Source organism: Macaca mulatta, chromosome X, assembly GCF_049350105.2.
Source record: "Macaca mulatta isolate MMU2019108-1 chromosome X, T2T-MMU8v2.0, whole genome shotgun sequence".
Classification (NCBI taxonomy): Eukaryota; Metazoa; Chordata; class Mammalia; order Primates; family Cercopithecidae; genus Macaca; species Macaca mulatta.
The window spans coordinates 90,256,263-90,270,263 of record NC_133426.1 but is presented as its reverse complement, the minus strand read 5'-3'; the positions used below and the strand labels follow the sequence as shown (position 1 = coordinate 90,270,263).

General features: G+C 35.0%; 1 protein-coding gene across 1 annotated transcript in view; it reads right to left on the bottom strand.

Moving 5' to 3' along the window:
- CYLC1 (cylicin 1) overlaps positions 1–13,438 on the bottom strand; it is a 45,771-nt gene extending 32,333 nt beyond the window's left edge. Inside the window, exon 1 of the mRNA XM_077988769.1 lies at positions 13,385–13,438. Coding sequence (XP_077844895.1) covers positions 13,385–13,401 — 17 coding nt within the window. The 5' untranslated portion in view covers positions 13,402–13,438. The remainder of the gene's footprint in view (positions 1–13,384) is intronic.
- Between the last annotated feature and the right edge of the window lie 563 nt (positions 13,439–14,001).

Here is a 14,001-nt window from a genome sequence, read left to right as displayed (position 1 = left end):
TGGATACCTTAGTTGCTGGTGCAGGATTCAGTCTCCATTTTTGTTCTTGGTGGGACCCTTCAACCGTAGCTATTTCTAGGTGGCTACTTAGCCCCTCCCTGATGTAATGCTCTTATTTTTTATCTTTGTTAGTTTAAAGTCTGTTTTATCTGAAATTAGGGTTACAACCCCAGCTTTTTGTCTGATTTCCATTTGCTTAGTTTATTTTCCTTCATCCCTAATTTTGAGCCTATGGATGTCATTGCATGTAAGAAGCATCTCTTAAAAACATCATACCATTGGGTCTTTTTTTTTTTTTTTTTGAGACAGAGTCTCGCTCTGTCGCCCAGGCTGGAGTGCAGTGGCCGGATCTCAGCTCACTGCAAGCTCCGCCTCCCAGGTTTAAGTCATTCTCCTGCCTCAGCCTCTTGAGTAGCTGGGACTACAGGCGCCCGCCACCTTGCCCAGCTAGTTTTTTGTATTTTTAGTAGAGACGAGGTTTCACCGTGTTAGCCAGGATGGTCTCGATCTCCTGACCTCGTGATCCACCCGTCTCGGCCTCCCAAAGTGCTGGGATTACAGGCTTGAGCCACCGCGCCCGGCCAAGGGTCTTGCTTATTTATATAGCTTTCTAGTCTCTGTCTTTTAAATTGGGCATTTAGTCATTTACATTTAAAGTTAATATTGATATATGTGGATTTGATCCTGACATGGTGTTGTTAGCTGGTCATTATGTTGACTTGCTTATGTGTTTATTTTATGGTGTCACTGATATATGTATTTAAGTGTGTTTTTGTGTTCATTGGTAATGTTTTCTTCTTTTCACATTTAGAGTTGTTTTCAAGATCTCTTGTAAGGCATGTCAGGCGGTAATGTACTTCATCAGCATTTGCTTATCTGAGAAGGATCTTATTTCTCCTTTGCTTCAGAAGCTTCATTTGGCTGGATGTGAAATTCTTGGTTGAAGTTTTTTTTTTTTTTTTTTTTCTTTAAAAATGTCAAATATAGTGTCACAATCTCTTCTGGGTTTTAGGGTTTATACTGAGAGTTCCACTGTTAGCCTGATGGGGTTTTCTTAGTAGGTTACCTGCCCTTTCTCTCTAGCTATCTTTAACATTCTTAAAAAAAGATATTTTTAAACAAATAAAAACCATGATAATTTCATTGCAAGCAGAAAGCACTAAAGGAAATATTAATGAGATTTCTCTAGGCAGGAAAATATGACCTGAGATGATCCTCATTTAACACAAGATAAAATAAAGACCATCAAAAGAGCAAGTATAGAATATAAATATTATTTACAAATAATAGTAATTATAATCTACTAAGTTTGGAATACATAAGTGTATAATAATAATAGTGTAACAATGTGGGTGGAATAAATTGAATTAAAGTGCAAGGTGCTTACATTTTTTGAGAACTAATGGAAATATTAATTCATACTAAACTATAAGATGTCAAAGATTAATCTAATCCCTGGAATAACAACAAATTAATAATAAAATAATGTATAAATGATAATACAGAGGAAAATGTAATGAAAAAATATAAAACTAAAAGTAGTACTGTATAAACTCACAATTAGTTGGAGCTTTAGCATACCTATCTTAATAACTAATCAAACAAAAATAAAATGTATATCAAAGGAGATATAGAAAACTTGAATAACGAAGTTTGACATCCTATAAAAACACTACATCAAACAATTGCATTATATATATTTTTTTCAAATTCACATAGAACATTTAACAAGAGTGACCACATACTGGGCCATGAAGCAAGTCACAACAAGTATCAATGTATTGAGTTTATATGGAATGTAATTGCAGACCTGCCCCAGTAAAACCGGGCACCATGCAGGACCTCATGGCCGTAGGCTCCAGACTGCCTGGCAGACTCAGTCTCCAGGTTTGCCCCCACTGCAGATGAGGCTGAAACCTGCAGACTCAAGGCCAACACCCATAGAGGTGTCCAGGCCTATCTCAGTGCCAGACTAGCCCCCAGAGCTCTGGCTTGTTCTATAGACTCAGATTTCAGGCCTGCTCAAAGCTCCAGTCCTGCCCTACTGCCAGGCTGGCTGCCACAGCTCTAGTCACCAGGCTGGCACTTGAAAATCCCAAGTCCAGGCAGCCACCAAAGCCTTAAGCATCAGACTGTCCACAGGAGACTACCAACATAGACCAAAATTTCAAGCCTGCCACAGCCCTATGATTGGCCCCCACAGTCCTAAAATATGGGCTGGCACTTGCAAATCCAGGCTCCACACCAACCCCCATGCCCTCAGGCCCCTGGTGGGCACCCATGGACCCAACCTCCAGGTTGGCCCCAATACCCAGGCTTAAGACCTGCTCAGTGCCAGGCTTAGTCTTAATAATTAAAAGTCTTAATAATTAATAACTTACCGACACAGTGAATGCCAGGTCCAAATGTCTTCATTGATCCTTTCTTCCAAATTCCTAAAAAAAGATTGTTTACATACTCATTCAGAGAATAGAAAAGGAGGAAATATTTATAAATTTTTTTATGAAGGGAGCATAACCTAGATACCAACACCTGATAAATTCTTTAACACAAAGTAGAATTATAGGCCTACATCTTTTATAAACGTTTATGCCAAAATTCTTTTTTCTTATTTTTTTTTTTTTGATACAGGATATCTTTCTGTCACCCAGACTGGAGTACAGTGGCATGATCATTGCTCATTGCAACTCTTTTAACTCGTGGGCTCAAGTGATCCTCCTGCTTTACTCTCCCAAGTAGCTAAGAGTACAGGTGCACACTTCAATACTTGGCTGATTTTTGTTTATTTTTTATTTTTTTGTAGAGACAGGATCTGATTATGTTGTCTAGACTGGTCTCAAATTCTTGGCCTCAAGCAATCCTCCTACCTTGTCCTCCCATGGCACTGGAATTACTACCATGAGACACCGTGTCAAGCTGACGCCAAAATCATGAAACATTTTTGGAAAATTTAATACATAGAAAGGATATTATATCACGACCAAATGGAGATTATTTCAGGTTGGTTTAACATATGAAATTGACTACATTAAGACAGTAAAGAAGAAAAAAACTATATGATCATTTCATCATGTAGGAAACAAAATTTGATGATAATATCTAACACTATTTATAATAAATTTTTAGCATAAAGAAGAAAAAAATTATATTATCATCTCAACATTGAGAAAAAATATTTGATAATATCTTACACTTATTTATGTAAATCTTTAACAAACAAGGAATAGACAAGAACTACCTTAATCTAATAATGGGAACCTATAGAAAACCTACAACAAATGTATTACTCTATAGTGAAAAGTTGGAAAGTTTTCTCTGACCTCAGAAACAAGAAAAAGATGTTCACTAGTATAATTTTAATTTAACATGGTGATGGAAATTTTAGTGCGATCAGAAGAAAGATGAGGCAAGTAAAAATAAGTTAAAAATCATAAGAAGAGAAAAAAGAAGAAATAAAACTGTCACTATTTAAAGGGAGCATGACTGTTTACATAGAACATTCAAAATATCTATAGGGACGCTATTAAAATTAATGAGTGAATTTAGTAAGATTGTTAGAGACAAAGATAAAATGTAATAATAGTCATTCTGACTGGTGTGAGACTGTATCTCATTGTGGTTTTGATTTGCATTTCTGTATTGATCAGTGATGTTGAGCTTTTAGCTATTTTTAAAAATTCAGAAAATAGATGTTGGCAAGGTTGTGGAGAAAAAGGAATGCTTATACACTGTTGGCAGGAGTATAAATTAGTTCAACCATTGTGAAAGAAATGTGACAATTCCTTAAAGACTTAGAGGAAGAAATACAAATTGACCCAGCAATCCCATTACTGGGTATATACCTAAAGGAATAGAAATCATTCTATTATAAAGATAAATGCATGCTTATGTTCATTGCAACACTACTCACAATAGCAAAGACATGAAATGAACACAAATGCCCATCAACGGTAGACTGGATTTAAAAACTGTGGTACATATCCACTATGGAATACTATGTAGCTATAAAAATGAATGAGATCATGTTCTTTGCAGGGCTATGGATGGAGTTGGGAGCTATTATCCTCAGTATACTAGAGCAGGAACAGAAAACCAAACACCACATGTTCTTATAAATGGGAGCTGAATGATGAGAACACATGGACACATAGACCGGAGCAACACACACTAGGGTCTATCAGAAGATGGAGGGTAGGAGGAGGGAGAGGATCATAAAAAATAACTAATGGGTACCAGACTTAATACCTGAGTGATTAAATAATCTGTACAGTGAACCCCCATGACACAAGTTTACCTATATACCAAATGTGAACATGTACTCCTGAGCTTTAAAAGTTAACAAAAAGATAAACTATAATTACCTTTCTATATACCATGAAAAAACATTTAGAAAATATTCTAGTAGTACCATTTATGCAATCAAATAAAAAATAGCAAATACCTAGAAATAAATATAAAAATATATACGTACAATAGCTTTATACTGAATAGTAGAAACTAATATTAAGATACATTTTTTAAAAATACACAAATAGAAATATATAACATGTTAGAGTATGAAAGACTCAGTAATACAAAATATAGCAATTATTTTCAAATTCAAGTATTAATTCAGTGTAATCCCAATAATTTTTAAAATGTTTTTGTGATTACTGTCTAGTGATTCTACCATTTATATGGAAATAAAAGATTCAAGAATATACAAGACAATTTGGAAGTAAAATAACATGAAAGATATATAATGCCACATATTAATATACCAAGTTATTTTAAAGTGACAGTAATTAAGATAATGGAACATAGATACAGAGACAAATAACTAATGAAGTTGAATGGAAAGCAAAATAAGAGACCTATATAGATACAGTCACACAAATTATACCAAAGTTTTCATGCACTGGAGAAAAATGGGGTTTTCAATAATGATTTTAATCAATTAAGTATCAACAAGGGGAAAAGTGTGATTCTTGACCACCGTTTCACAATAAGTACCAGAATCAATCTCAGATAGACTGAAGACCTAAAGCTGAACTGTAAAATAATAAAAGTTCTATGAGGTAACAAAGGAGGATATCTTAACGATAGTAGAGTAGACAAATATTTATTAAACTGGGCATAAAATCTATAACCATAATGAAATATAGTGATATATTGAACTCCCATTATCCAGTTATTACAAACTGTACAAGTTTTTCCTTCTCTAATAATTGTAGAAGAAAGAGAAAATAGATAAATAAATAAATAAAATACACATTTCTTTGAACATCATGACAAAGATTCTTCAGAGAAATAGTATGGTTATGACAACAATATGAATAATAGGTAATATTTTCATTGTGCTTTTATAGAATTTCAGTGTTCATAATAAACTTTCAAATATGTAATGTTTTAATGTAGTTGAATAATTATATTTGCTTGATTTGATCTGGGGTGAAATCCTGCTCTTAAAATCTTGTATTCCTTTTCAGTTTATGCACTCTCTATTTCAAATTTACTCTTTATAAAGATAACTTTCTTCTTGTCCTATTGTTTTTGCACCATTTATGTTTAATTCATCACTTTTCTTTAATTTCCTGATAATCAAATGAATTTAATCCTCAAACTTAGACAAGAAATTATGCTGTAGTTTTCACTAAATTATTCATTTAACAATTGAATATTAAGTATTGTTGAGGCTGAACAATAAAAAAAATCCAAACTTTAATTTCTGGGACCTGTGCATGTTATCGTATGTGGCAAACAGGACTTTGCATAAGCGGTTAAATTGAGAGTCTTGAGACTGGGAGGTTATCTGGATTGTTCAAGAGGGCACAAAATGTAATCACCAAAACTATTATAAGAGGAAGTAAAGAGGGTCAGAGGAGGAGAAAGCAAAGTGATTATGAAAGCAGAGATTGGAGTGGTGCACTTTGAAGGAGGAAGAATGGGGGCTAGCCAAAAATTCTGAGTAGCCACTAAAAGGTAAAAAAAGCAAGGAAATAGATTTTGCCCTCAGAGTTTAGAAGAAATCTGCCTTGCTAACACCTTGATTTTAGCCCAGTGAAATAGATTTTAGATTTCAGACCTCCACAACTGTAAAACTATGTTGTTTCAGCTACTATGTTTGTGACAATTTTCCACAACAACAATAGAAAATTAATGCAAATGTTGGTACCAGGAGTGGTTGTTGCTGTAATATATATTCAAAGATGTAGAAGTAGTTTTGGAATTGGGCATTGGAAAGAGGTTAAAATAATTTTAAGGAGTGTGATGGAAAAAGCCTTGATTGCCTTGAATAAAACTGCTAGAAAATATGGATGTTGAAGACTTTGTTGGTGAAAACTCAGAGAAAGTGAGGAACATTGTAGAAGAAAGCCTACATCATCTTTGAGAATACATAAATCATCATAAAAAGACTTGATGAAATATGGATTTTAAAGATGTTGCTGGTGAGAACTCAGGAGGTAGTGAAAAACATGTTATTGAAGACTGGGGAAAGATAATTCCATCTGTATAGTGGCAGAAACAGCTGAACTATGTTCTACAGTTATGTGAAGAACATAAGTAATGAACTAGGATATTCAGTTGAGGAGATTTTCAAGGAAAGCATTGAATGTATAATGCAGTTTCTTCTTGCTGCCTATAGTAAAATGAGAAGGAAAATAAATATAATTAAGGAAAGAATTGCTATGCAAACAATCACCAGGACTTAATTATTTGGGAAATTCTCACTTTACACAGATTTTAAAAGATGATAAATTAAGGTTCACTGTCAGGGAAGTGTTCTCCAGAGAGAGTGCTGAGTGGGGCTGGACAATATTTTGCTAGTGCTGGAAGATAAAGCATGTTACTTAAGGATCTGATCAACCATCTCAGCAAAAGTCAGGTATATAGACTAAATGTATAAAAATATTTTCTTTATAAACATCTGTGGAGGAAACTTTTTTTTAATGGCTGGTATGCTCATAATATACACAAGAGAAGCACAAGTTTCTGAGAATGTTATACCAGCAACACTGAGAGTTTGGGATGAAAAGGGACGAGAGAGGAAGGATGAAAGAATTAAACTGATAAATCTATACAGGCAGGAATCAGGCAGGCAGAGCGACTCAGTTGCAAACATGTGCTATCCTTTAAAAAAAACGATGGCTAACTCTGAGGATAGAGCTAAAAGCCCAGGGGTGGAGCCATGGGCCAAGGTAGTGGAATCTCAAGCCACAGTAGATTATTCACAGACATTGATATCTAACAGAGTTTACTCAGTTTGACTTAGAAATTGCTTGAGGCCAATGATTCCATTTTTTTTGGTTTGTTTTATTTTCCCGTTTTATGAAGTTAAAATGTCTATGATTATTCTTCTGTCCATGTTCAATCATTGTATTTTTGGAGCAGAAAATGTGTTTTTTAATTTTACAGTTCTACAGATATAGGGTAATTTCACCCCAGGATGGAACACATACAGAATCTCGCTATACCTGATTTAGATGATTTACACTATAGCAACTGGGACTTTAGAGCTGATGATATTTGCATATGATATTGGACTTGAGTTAATACTGAAATGAGGTGATAGTTTTGTAGATGTTAGTTTAGCTTTGAGTGACTGTATTTGCATGTGGGATAGAAATGAATATTTGGGGTTCAGGACAGACTGTAGTAGGCTGAATAATATACTCTAAAGATATCAATTTTCTAATCCCTTATCGGGGAAACCCACCCCCGATATTCAACGTGGGTCCTTTTCTATTTTCCCTAAGTGTTGACTGGTCTGAGAAATAAAGGGAAAGAGTACAAAAGAGAGAAATTTTAAAGCTGGGTGTCCAGGGGAGACATCACATGTCGGCAGGTTCCATGATGCCCCCTGAGCTGTAAAACCAGCAAGTTTTTATTAGCAATTTTCAAAAGGGAGGCAGTGTATGAATAGGGTGTTGGTCACAGAGATCATATGCTTCAGGGGCGACAAAAGATCACAAGGCAGGAGGTCAGGGCGAGATCACAAGGTCAGGGCGAAACTAGAATCACTAATGAACTTCCATGTCCAGCTGTGCACGCATTGTCACTGATAAACAAGGTTCAAGTGCAGAGAACTGGTCTGACTACAATTTGTCAGGCTGGAATTTCCTAATCCTAGCAAGCCTGGGGGTGCTGCAGGAGACTAGGGTGTGTTTCAACCCTATTTACATCTGCATAAGGCAGACACTGCCAGGCCAGCCATTTTAGAGGCCCTGCCCTGGGAATACATTCTTTTCCCAGGGCTGTTAATTATTAATATCCAGCGATATTTATCTTACCCGTTTTTGGTAATAAGAGAAATATGGCTCTGTTCCGCCAGGCCCACAGACAGTCAGACTTTAAAGTTATCTCCTTTGTTCCCTGAAAATCGCTGTTATCATGTGCTTAAATTGCTAGATTTCATATTCAAATACACATGCTCTACAAACAATTTGTGCAGTTAACACAGTCATCACAGGGTCCTGAAGCGACATTCATCCTCCACTTACAAAGATGACGGGATTAAGAGATTAAAGTTAAGACAGGCGTAAGAAATTATAAAAGTATTAATTTGGGGAACTAATAAATGTCCATGAATCTTCACAATTTATGTTCTTCCATAGTGCTTTCAGCCGATTCCTTCCTTCAGGGTCCCTGACTTCCCGCAACAATCCTGGAAGTTGTGAAAGTTATCTTACATGGCAAATGACAATTTGCAGGTGCGATTAAAATCTTAGATTATCCCGGTGGGTCCTAAGTATTATTACAATTGTGTATATAAGAAATAGGTAAAAGAAGATTTGATTACAGAAGAAATGCAATATGATGACATTGCAGAGATCAGAATGATGCAGTCAAAAACCAAGAAATGCTAGCAGCCACGAGAAGCAAAAAAAGGCAAGGAATAAAATCACTTCTGATGCCTTCAGAAAGAATCAGCCCTTCCAATAACTTGATTTTAGCTCTGAATGATTCATTTTGTACTTACGTCTTCCAGAAATGTAAGGGATTAAATTTCTATCATTTTAATCCACAAAGTATATGGTAATTTGTTACAGAGACAATATGAAACTAATCAAGGTAACACGCACAGAGGTTTTAGCAATAATCTAAATAAGAGATCAAAATGGTTTAGAGTTGATGGCAGAAATGATGTTGGGACTAAATTCTAGATATATTTTAAAGGTAATCCCTATAGGATTTGGTGATGTACTGGATGTTCACTGCTAGAGAAAGAAGGCAATTGAGGATGACGCCGAAGGTATGTTGGGGAGTGTGTGTGTGTGTGTGTGTGTGTATGCATGTGTTTGTTTGCTTAAACAACTGAGTGAATAGTAGTGCCAATTTCTGAGATGCAGAATACTTATGGATGAGCAGGTTTAAAAGGAGTACAAAATAATATTTTCGTTTTGCTCATATTAAGTTTGAGATACATATTAGACATCTAAGTGGAATTGTCAATAAATTGGTTGTACATATAAATCTGAAAATTAGAGGTGTGGTCTGGAACTGAGATATAAATTTAGAATTCATCAGCATTTAGATGGGATATAAAATCATTGGACTGGATGATATTGTATACTAAATGCTTGTAGATAAGAAAAAAAGAAGTCCGAGGTCTAAGTTTTTGGGCTATTCAACATTTATAGATTGAAGAGGTGAAGAGAAACCAGCAACAGAGGCTGATAAGGAATAGTAATATAATAGAAGGGAAACCAAGAAAGCAGAGTGACATGATAACCAAGAGAAGAATATTTCATGAAAGGGGTCAGTTGTATCAAGTGCTGCTAGTGGAACTGTAGATATGAAAGCCATTCCATGGAATGGTAAGGACAAAATCTGAAATAAGTCTGGGAGAGAAAAGAAAGTAGTAATAGTGATTATCTCCGTTAATGGATCTAGGAATCTAGTATAGGAGAGTGAATTTTGCCAACTCTCCTTTTGTTCTTTTTGAATTATCCACCATATATATGCATTCAATTTTTCAATTAAAATATAGTTTTAAAAGAGATTGTTAGTTGGAGAAAAGGAAGTGAAGATAACTAATATGAATAATTCTTTCCAAGAGATTTTCTATACAAAGATGATGGAAAATGGGGTGGGGGCTGGAAGAGGCTGTGAAGGAAAAGGGATTTTTTAAGTGGAAATGGGATTTTTTAAATGGTAGGAGTTGCTAATTTTTTTTTGAACACTGATGGGACAAAATCTACAAAGAGTTAAGAAAAAATGATGTTATAGAAGAATATGAGTTAACAAAAAAGCTATATGCATAAATAGTGAAGAAAATTCAATCCTGTGTTATGAGTTGACTTACGTCCCCCAAATTTATATTCAAGTTCTAACATCTGGTACTTGTGAATATTACTTTATTTGGAATTGGATCTTTGCAGGAGTAATCAAATAAAGATGAGATCATACTGAATTAAGTTGTGCCCTAATCTAGTGACTAGTGTTCTTACAAGAAAAGAAAATCTTTTTCTTATCAGAACAAAGGGAGAAAGAGACATAGACAAAAAGTGGATGCCATGTGATGATGAAGGCAGATATTGGTGCAATGCATCTACAAGCCACACAATACCAGGAACTGCCAGAAACTGGGAGAGAGAGGCACGGAACAGAGTCTCCCTTAGAACCTCTAGAGTAAACCAATCCTGCTGATACCTTGATTTTGGACTTGTAGTCTCCAGAACTGTGAGACAATATATAATGGTTTAAGCCAATCAGTTTCTGGTAGTTTCTTACAGTAGCCTTCGGAAACTATTATGCCTAGTTAGAGGAGTTAAATGTAACAAGAAGAAAGCATCTGCTCTAATAGGACTGAAGGTGGGGTACTGGGGTAAAGATGAACGCAGAATACTGCCAGGTAGCATTAATGGACCACTTGAAATTTGTCATTTTATATTTAAATTGAAGATAATGATTATGGTTACACAGTTTTTTTTTCTCATGCACATTTATCTTGCAGAGGTGTGGGGCATAATTAGAGGTTTAAATTTGTTAAAAATTAAGCTTTTTTCAGCAAAGATGTCCAAAAAGAGAGTGGGGTAAAGGGAGCTGAGGATATACTCAAGGAAATATTTGTGCTAATTCACCATGAGCCTGTAAAAATCTAAGATAGGAAAAGATTTATGACACGCAACAGAAGAAAAGCCACAGAAGGGTCATTAGCAAGGAACAGGGAAAAGGCAGTAGAATCAATGATCAGTCTTAGAGGTAGAATTGCTGAAATGAGATTATTAGAGGTACCTGACGTATCAGTTGGAGAGTGGAATGTTTGAATTTGAGATTTTGGATGGATATGTGCAGTAGTAAACCACTAAATTAGGATGTAAGACAAAATAACTGGAGAAGAGAAAGTTAAATAATTAAAATGTTAGATATGAGATTGATCATCTAACAGTAAAATTACTAGAAATTAAGACAAAGGTACTTTTGGGGAAAGTGATAGCCAGACTGAAAATCATCACAAAATGAAGCAGAGTACTAGGAGTTAGGTCATGAATACCACAAGGAAAGGTCACAGGTGATATAAGTTGATGACATGAGATTCAAAGTTGGCTATTTTTGGAAGTAAGAAAGGAGAATGACCTGGAAATAGCATTGAGGAATAAAGCCGACATCTATTGCGTTTTTGGGTTCAGTGGTAGGAGAGGATGTAGGAAGGAAAACATCAACCGCTCTTGAAGGCTGCAGGAAAAGCAATGAATTTGAGAGAGAGTTGGGTTTCAGATACAGCAAGAGGACAGAGTTATCATTCAGATAGGAGGCAGAGGAGGACATACAGGGTGTTGCTGATGACAGTGAGTTTCAAAGAGATAATGCCTAATGGTGACATAAACCTGAGGTCTTTGTGATCTAAGAGGGAAGATCATGCGTAGGCAGCATCAAGCTAGAAATGTCTTTGTAAAACTGCTAGTGATTTGAGAAGCTCACTTTGGGGAGCTCAATTTTAATCTCTGGATCAAATCTCCTTCATTTTTCTTTCTTTCTTTCTTTCTTTCTTTCTTTCTTTCTTTCTGTCTGTCTGTCTGTCTGTCTGTCTGTCTGTCTCTCTCTCTCTGTCGCCCAGGCTGGAGTGCAGTGGCGCGATCTCCATTCTCTGCAAGCTCCGCCCCCTGGGTTCATGCCATTCTCCTGCCTCAGCCTCCCGAGTAGCTGGTACTACAAGCGCCTGCCACCACACCTGGCTAATTTTTTTTGTATTTTTAGTAGAGACGGGGTTTCACCATGTTAGCCAGGATAGTCTCGATCTCCTGACATCGTGGTCCGCAAAGTGCTGGGATTACAGGAGAGAGCCACCGCGCCTGGCCCACTCTTTTTCTTTCTTTCAAACTTACTGAATTTTCATTTTCTAAAAGTAATACACGCTAATAGAAAAAAATATAAACATTACAGATATATATCATTTAAAGAGGGAAAATGTCTGCAATTCCTTTCTATGGAATAATTCTCCAAAGTTTGAATTTCTGAGTGAAATATTTTCTGAATTAGCTTTTTGCTATTGAATTTGTGCACTTTTTAATGTTTACTGGCAATTAAGATTTTTTCCTATAAATTTCCTGGTCATATACCCCATATTTTTATTCCACATTAATTGTATTTTTTTTTCATAGACTTTACAAGTGTTTTATATTAGGTTGTACCATAAGAAATTTCCATTTTTTAGGTCAAAATAGTTTAATACAAGCAATCTCATATATTTCAATTTAATATACATGGGATATTATCTGGTAGTTGTAAGTTAGCATGGCTTACATTATCTTAATTTTTAAATTACTTTCAGAAATATTCTTTAAGAGGAGATTGACTTTTAAAATAAAAAACAACACTACAGCAACTAAAGGCTTCAGAAAAACTGTTTAATTCCATGTGAATAATACTTTATCTTCTACTTAATGATGTCTTTAAAAAATAAACTCTATACTTTCTTGGACATAATACTGTATTTATCAGAAAAATAGAATGGTCTAATTTTACCTACACATACATTTAAGTTTACCAAACTAGCATACATAGTCTTACTACATTGTATCCTGCTTTACATTTTAAAGTGCTTTCACATTAGTTTATTCTATTTAAGAGGAGATTGACTTTTAAGGGGAGGAGATTAGTTTCACATTAGTTTATTCCATGATTCCTAAAACAAGATGTAGTAATAAGAAACTGAGACTCAGAGAGATAAAACAGTCAAGATTCACAGGTATTTTGTATAAAAGACTGCACACGTGAAATTTCAAAGCAAAACATCTAAGATATTATTGAAAATTTCATATCTCTGTTTAAAATACAATTTCTAATTTATAAATAAAACGACTACGAAAGAAACATTCTTTACAGTTAAACATATACATTTGTAACCAAATTGACATATTGATTATTTGAAATACTAAAAAGAATTAAAAAGAGGACTTACAACCTTGGAAGAGACATTTCCCCTGCCTGTATGTTGCCTGGACTTGAGCATAGTAAGTTGAAACTGGTGATGTTGAGTGATGACATCATAAAGGGATTGTGAATAAAATAAATTTAAAGGGGACAGAGCAGTCATATTTTAAAGTGCACAGGTGCTTTTGAAACCTATTCTTAAATTGTGGGAGTGTTCACACTCAACTTTTTAAAGCTTGAACTGAATTAGTCAGTATTCATTAATTGAATCTACCTGTTTGGCTTATTGAATAATTATTTCTTATCAGCCTATTTTAACACTAGGTTTGAATGTGCATGGGTGCATAAAGATGTGTTTATGTGTGTGTATTTGTGTGTGGAAAAGAGATATATGTGCTGAAAGGAAAATAGAAGAATGTAAATTTTCCTCTAAAATGAGCAGTGGTAGCTTACTACATTTTCTTCACTTTTAGGCTTTTCTCCCTTACAACATTTTCGTACATTTATAGTGGTATTTCCACAAAAGAACTTGAAGATATCTTATTCTTAGATATGTAAATTCAGCAAAAGTAAACTCTCTATTAAACTACTATTGACAAATCTGAAAAACAGTTTTCACCCAAAGCTTAAAACAACTCTTATTAT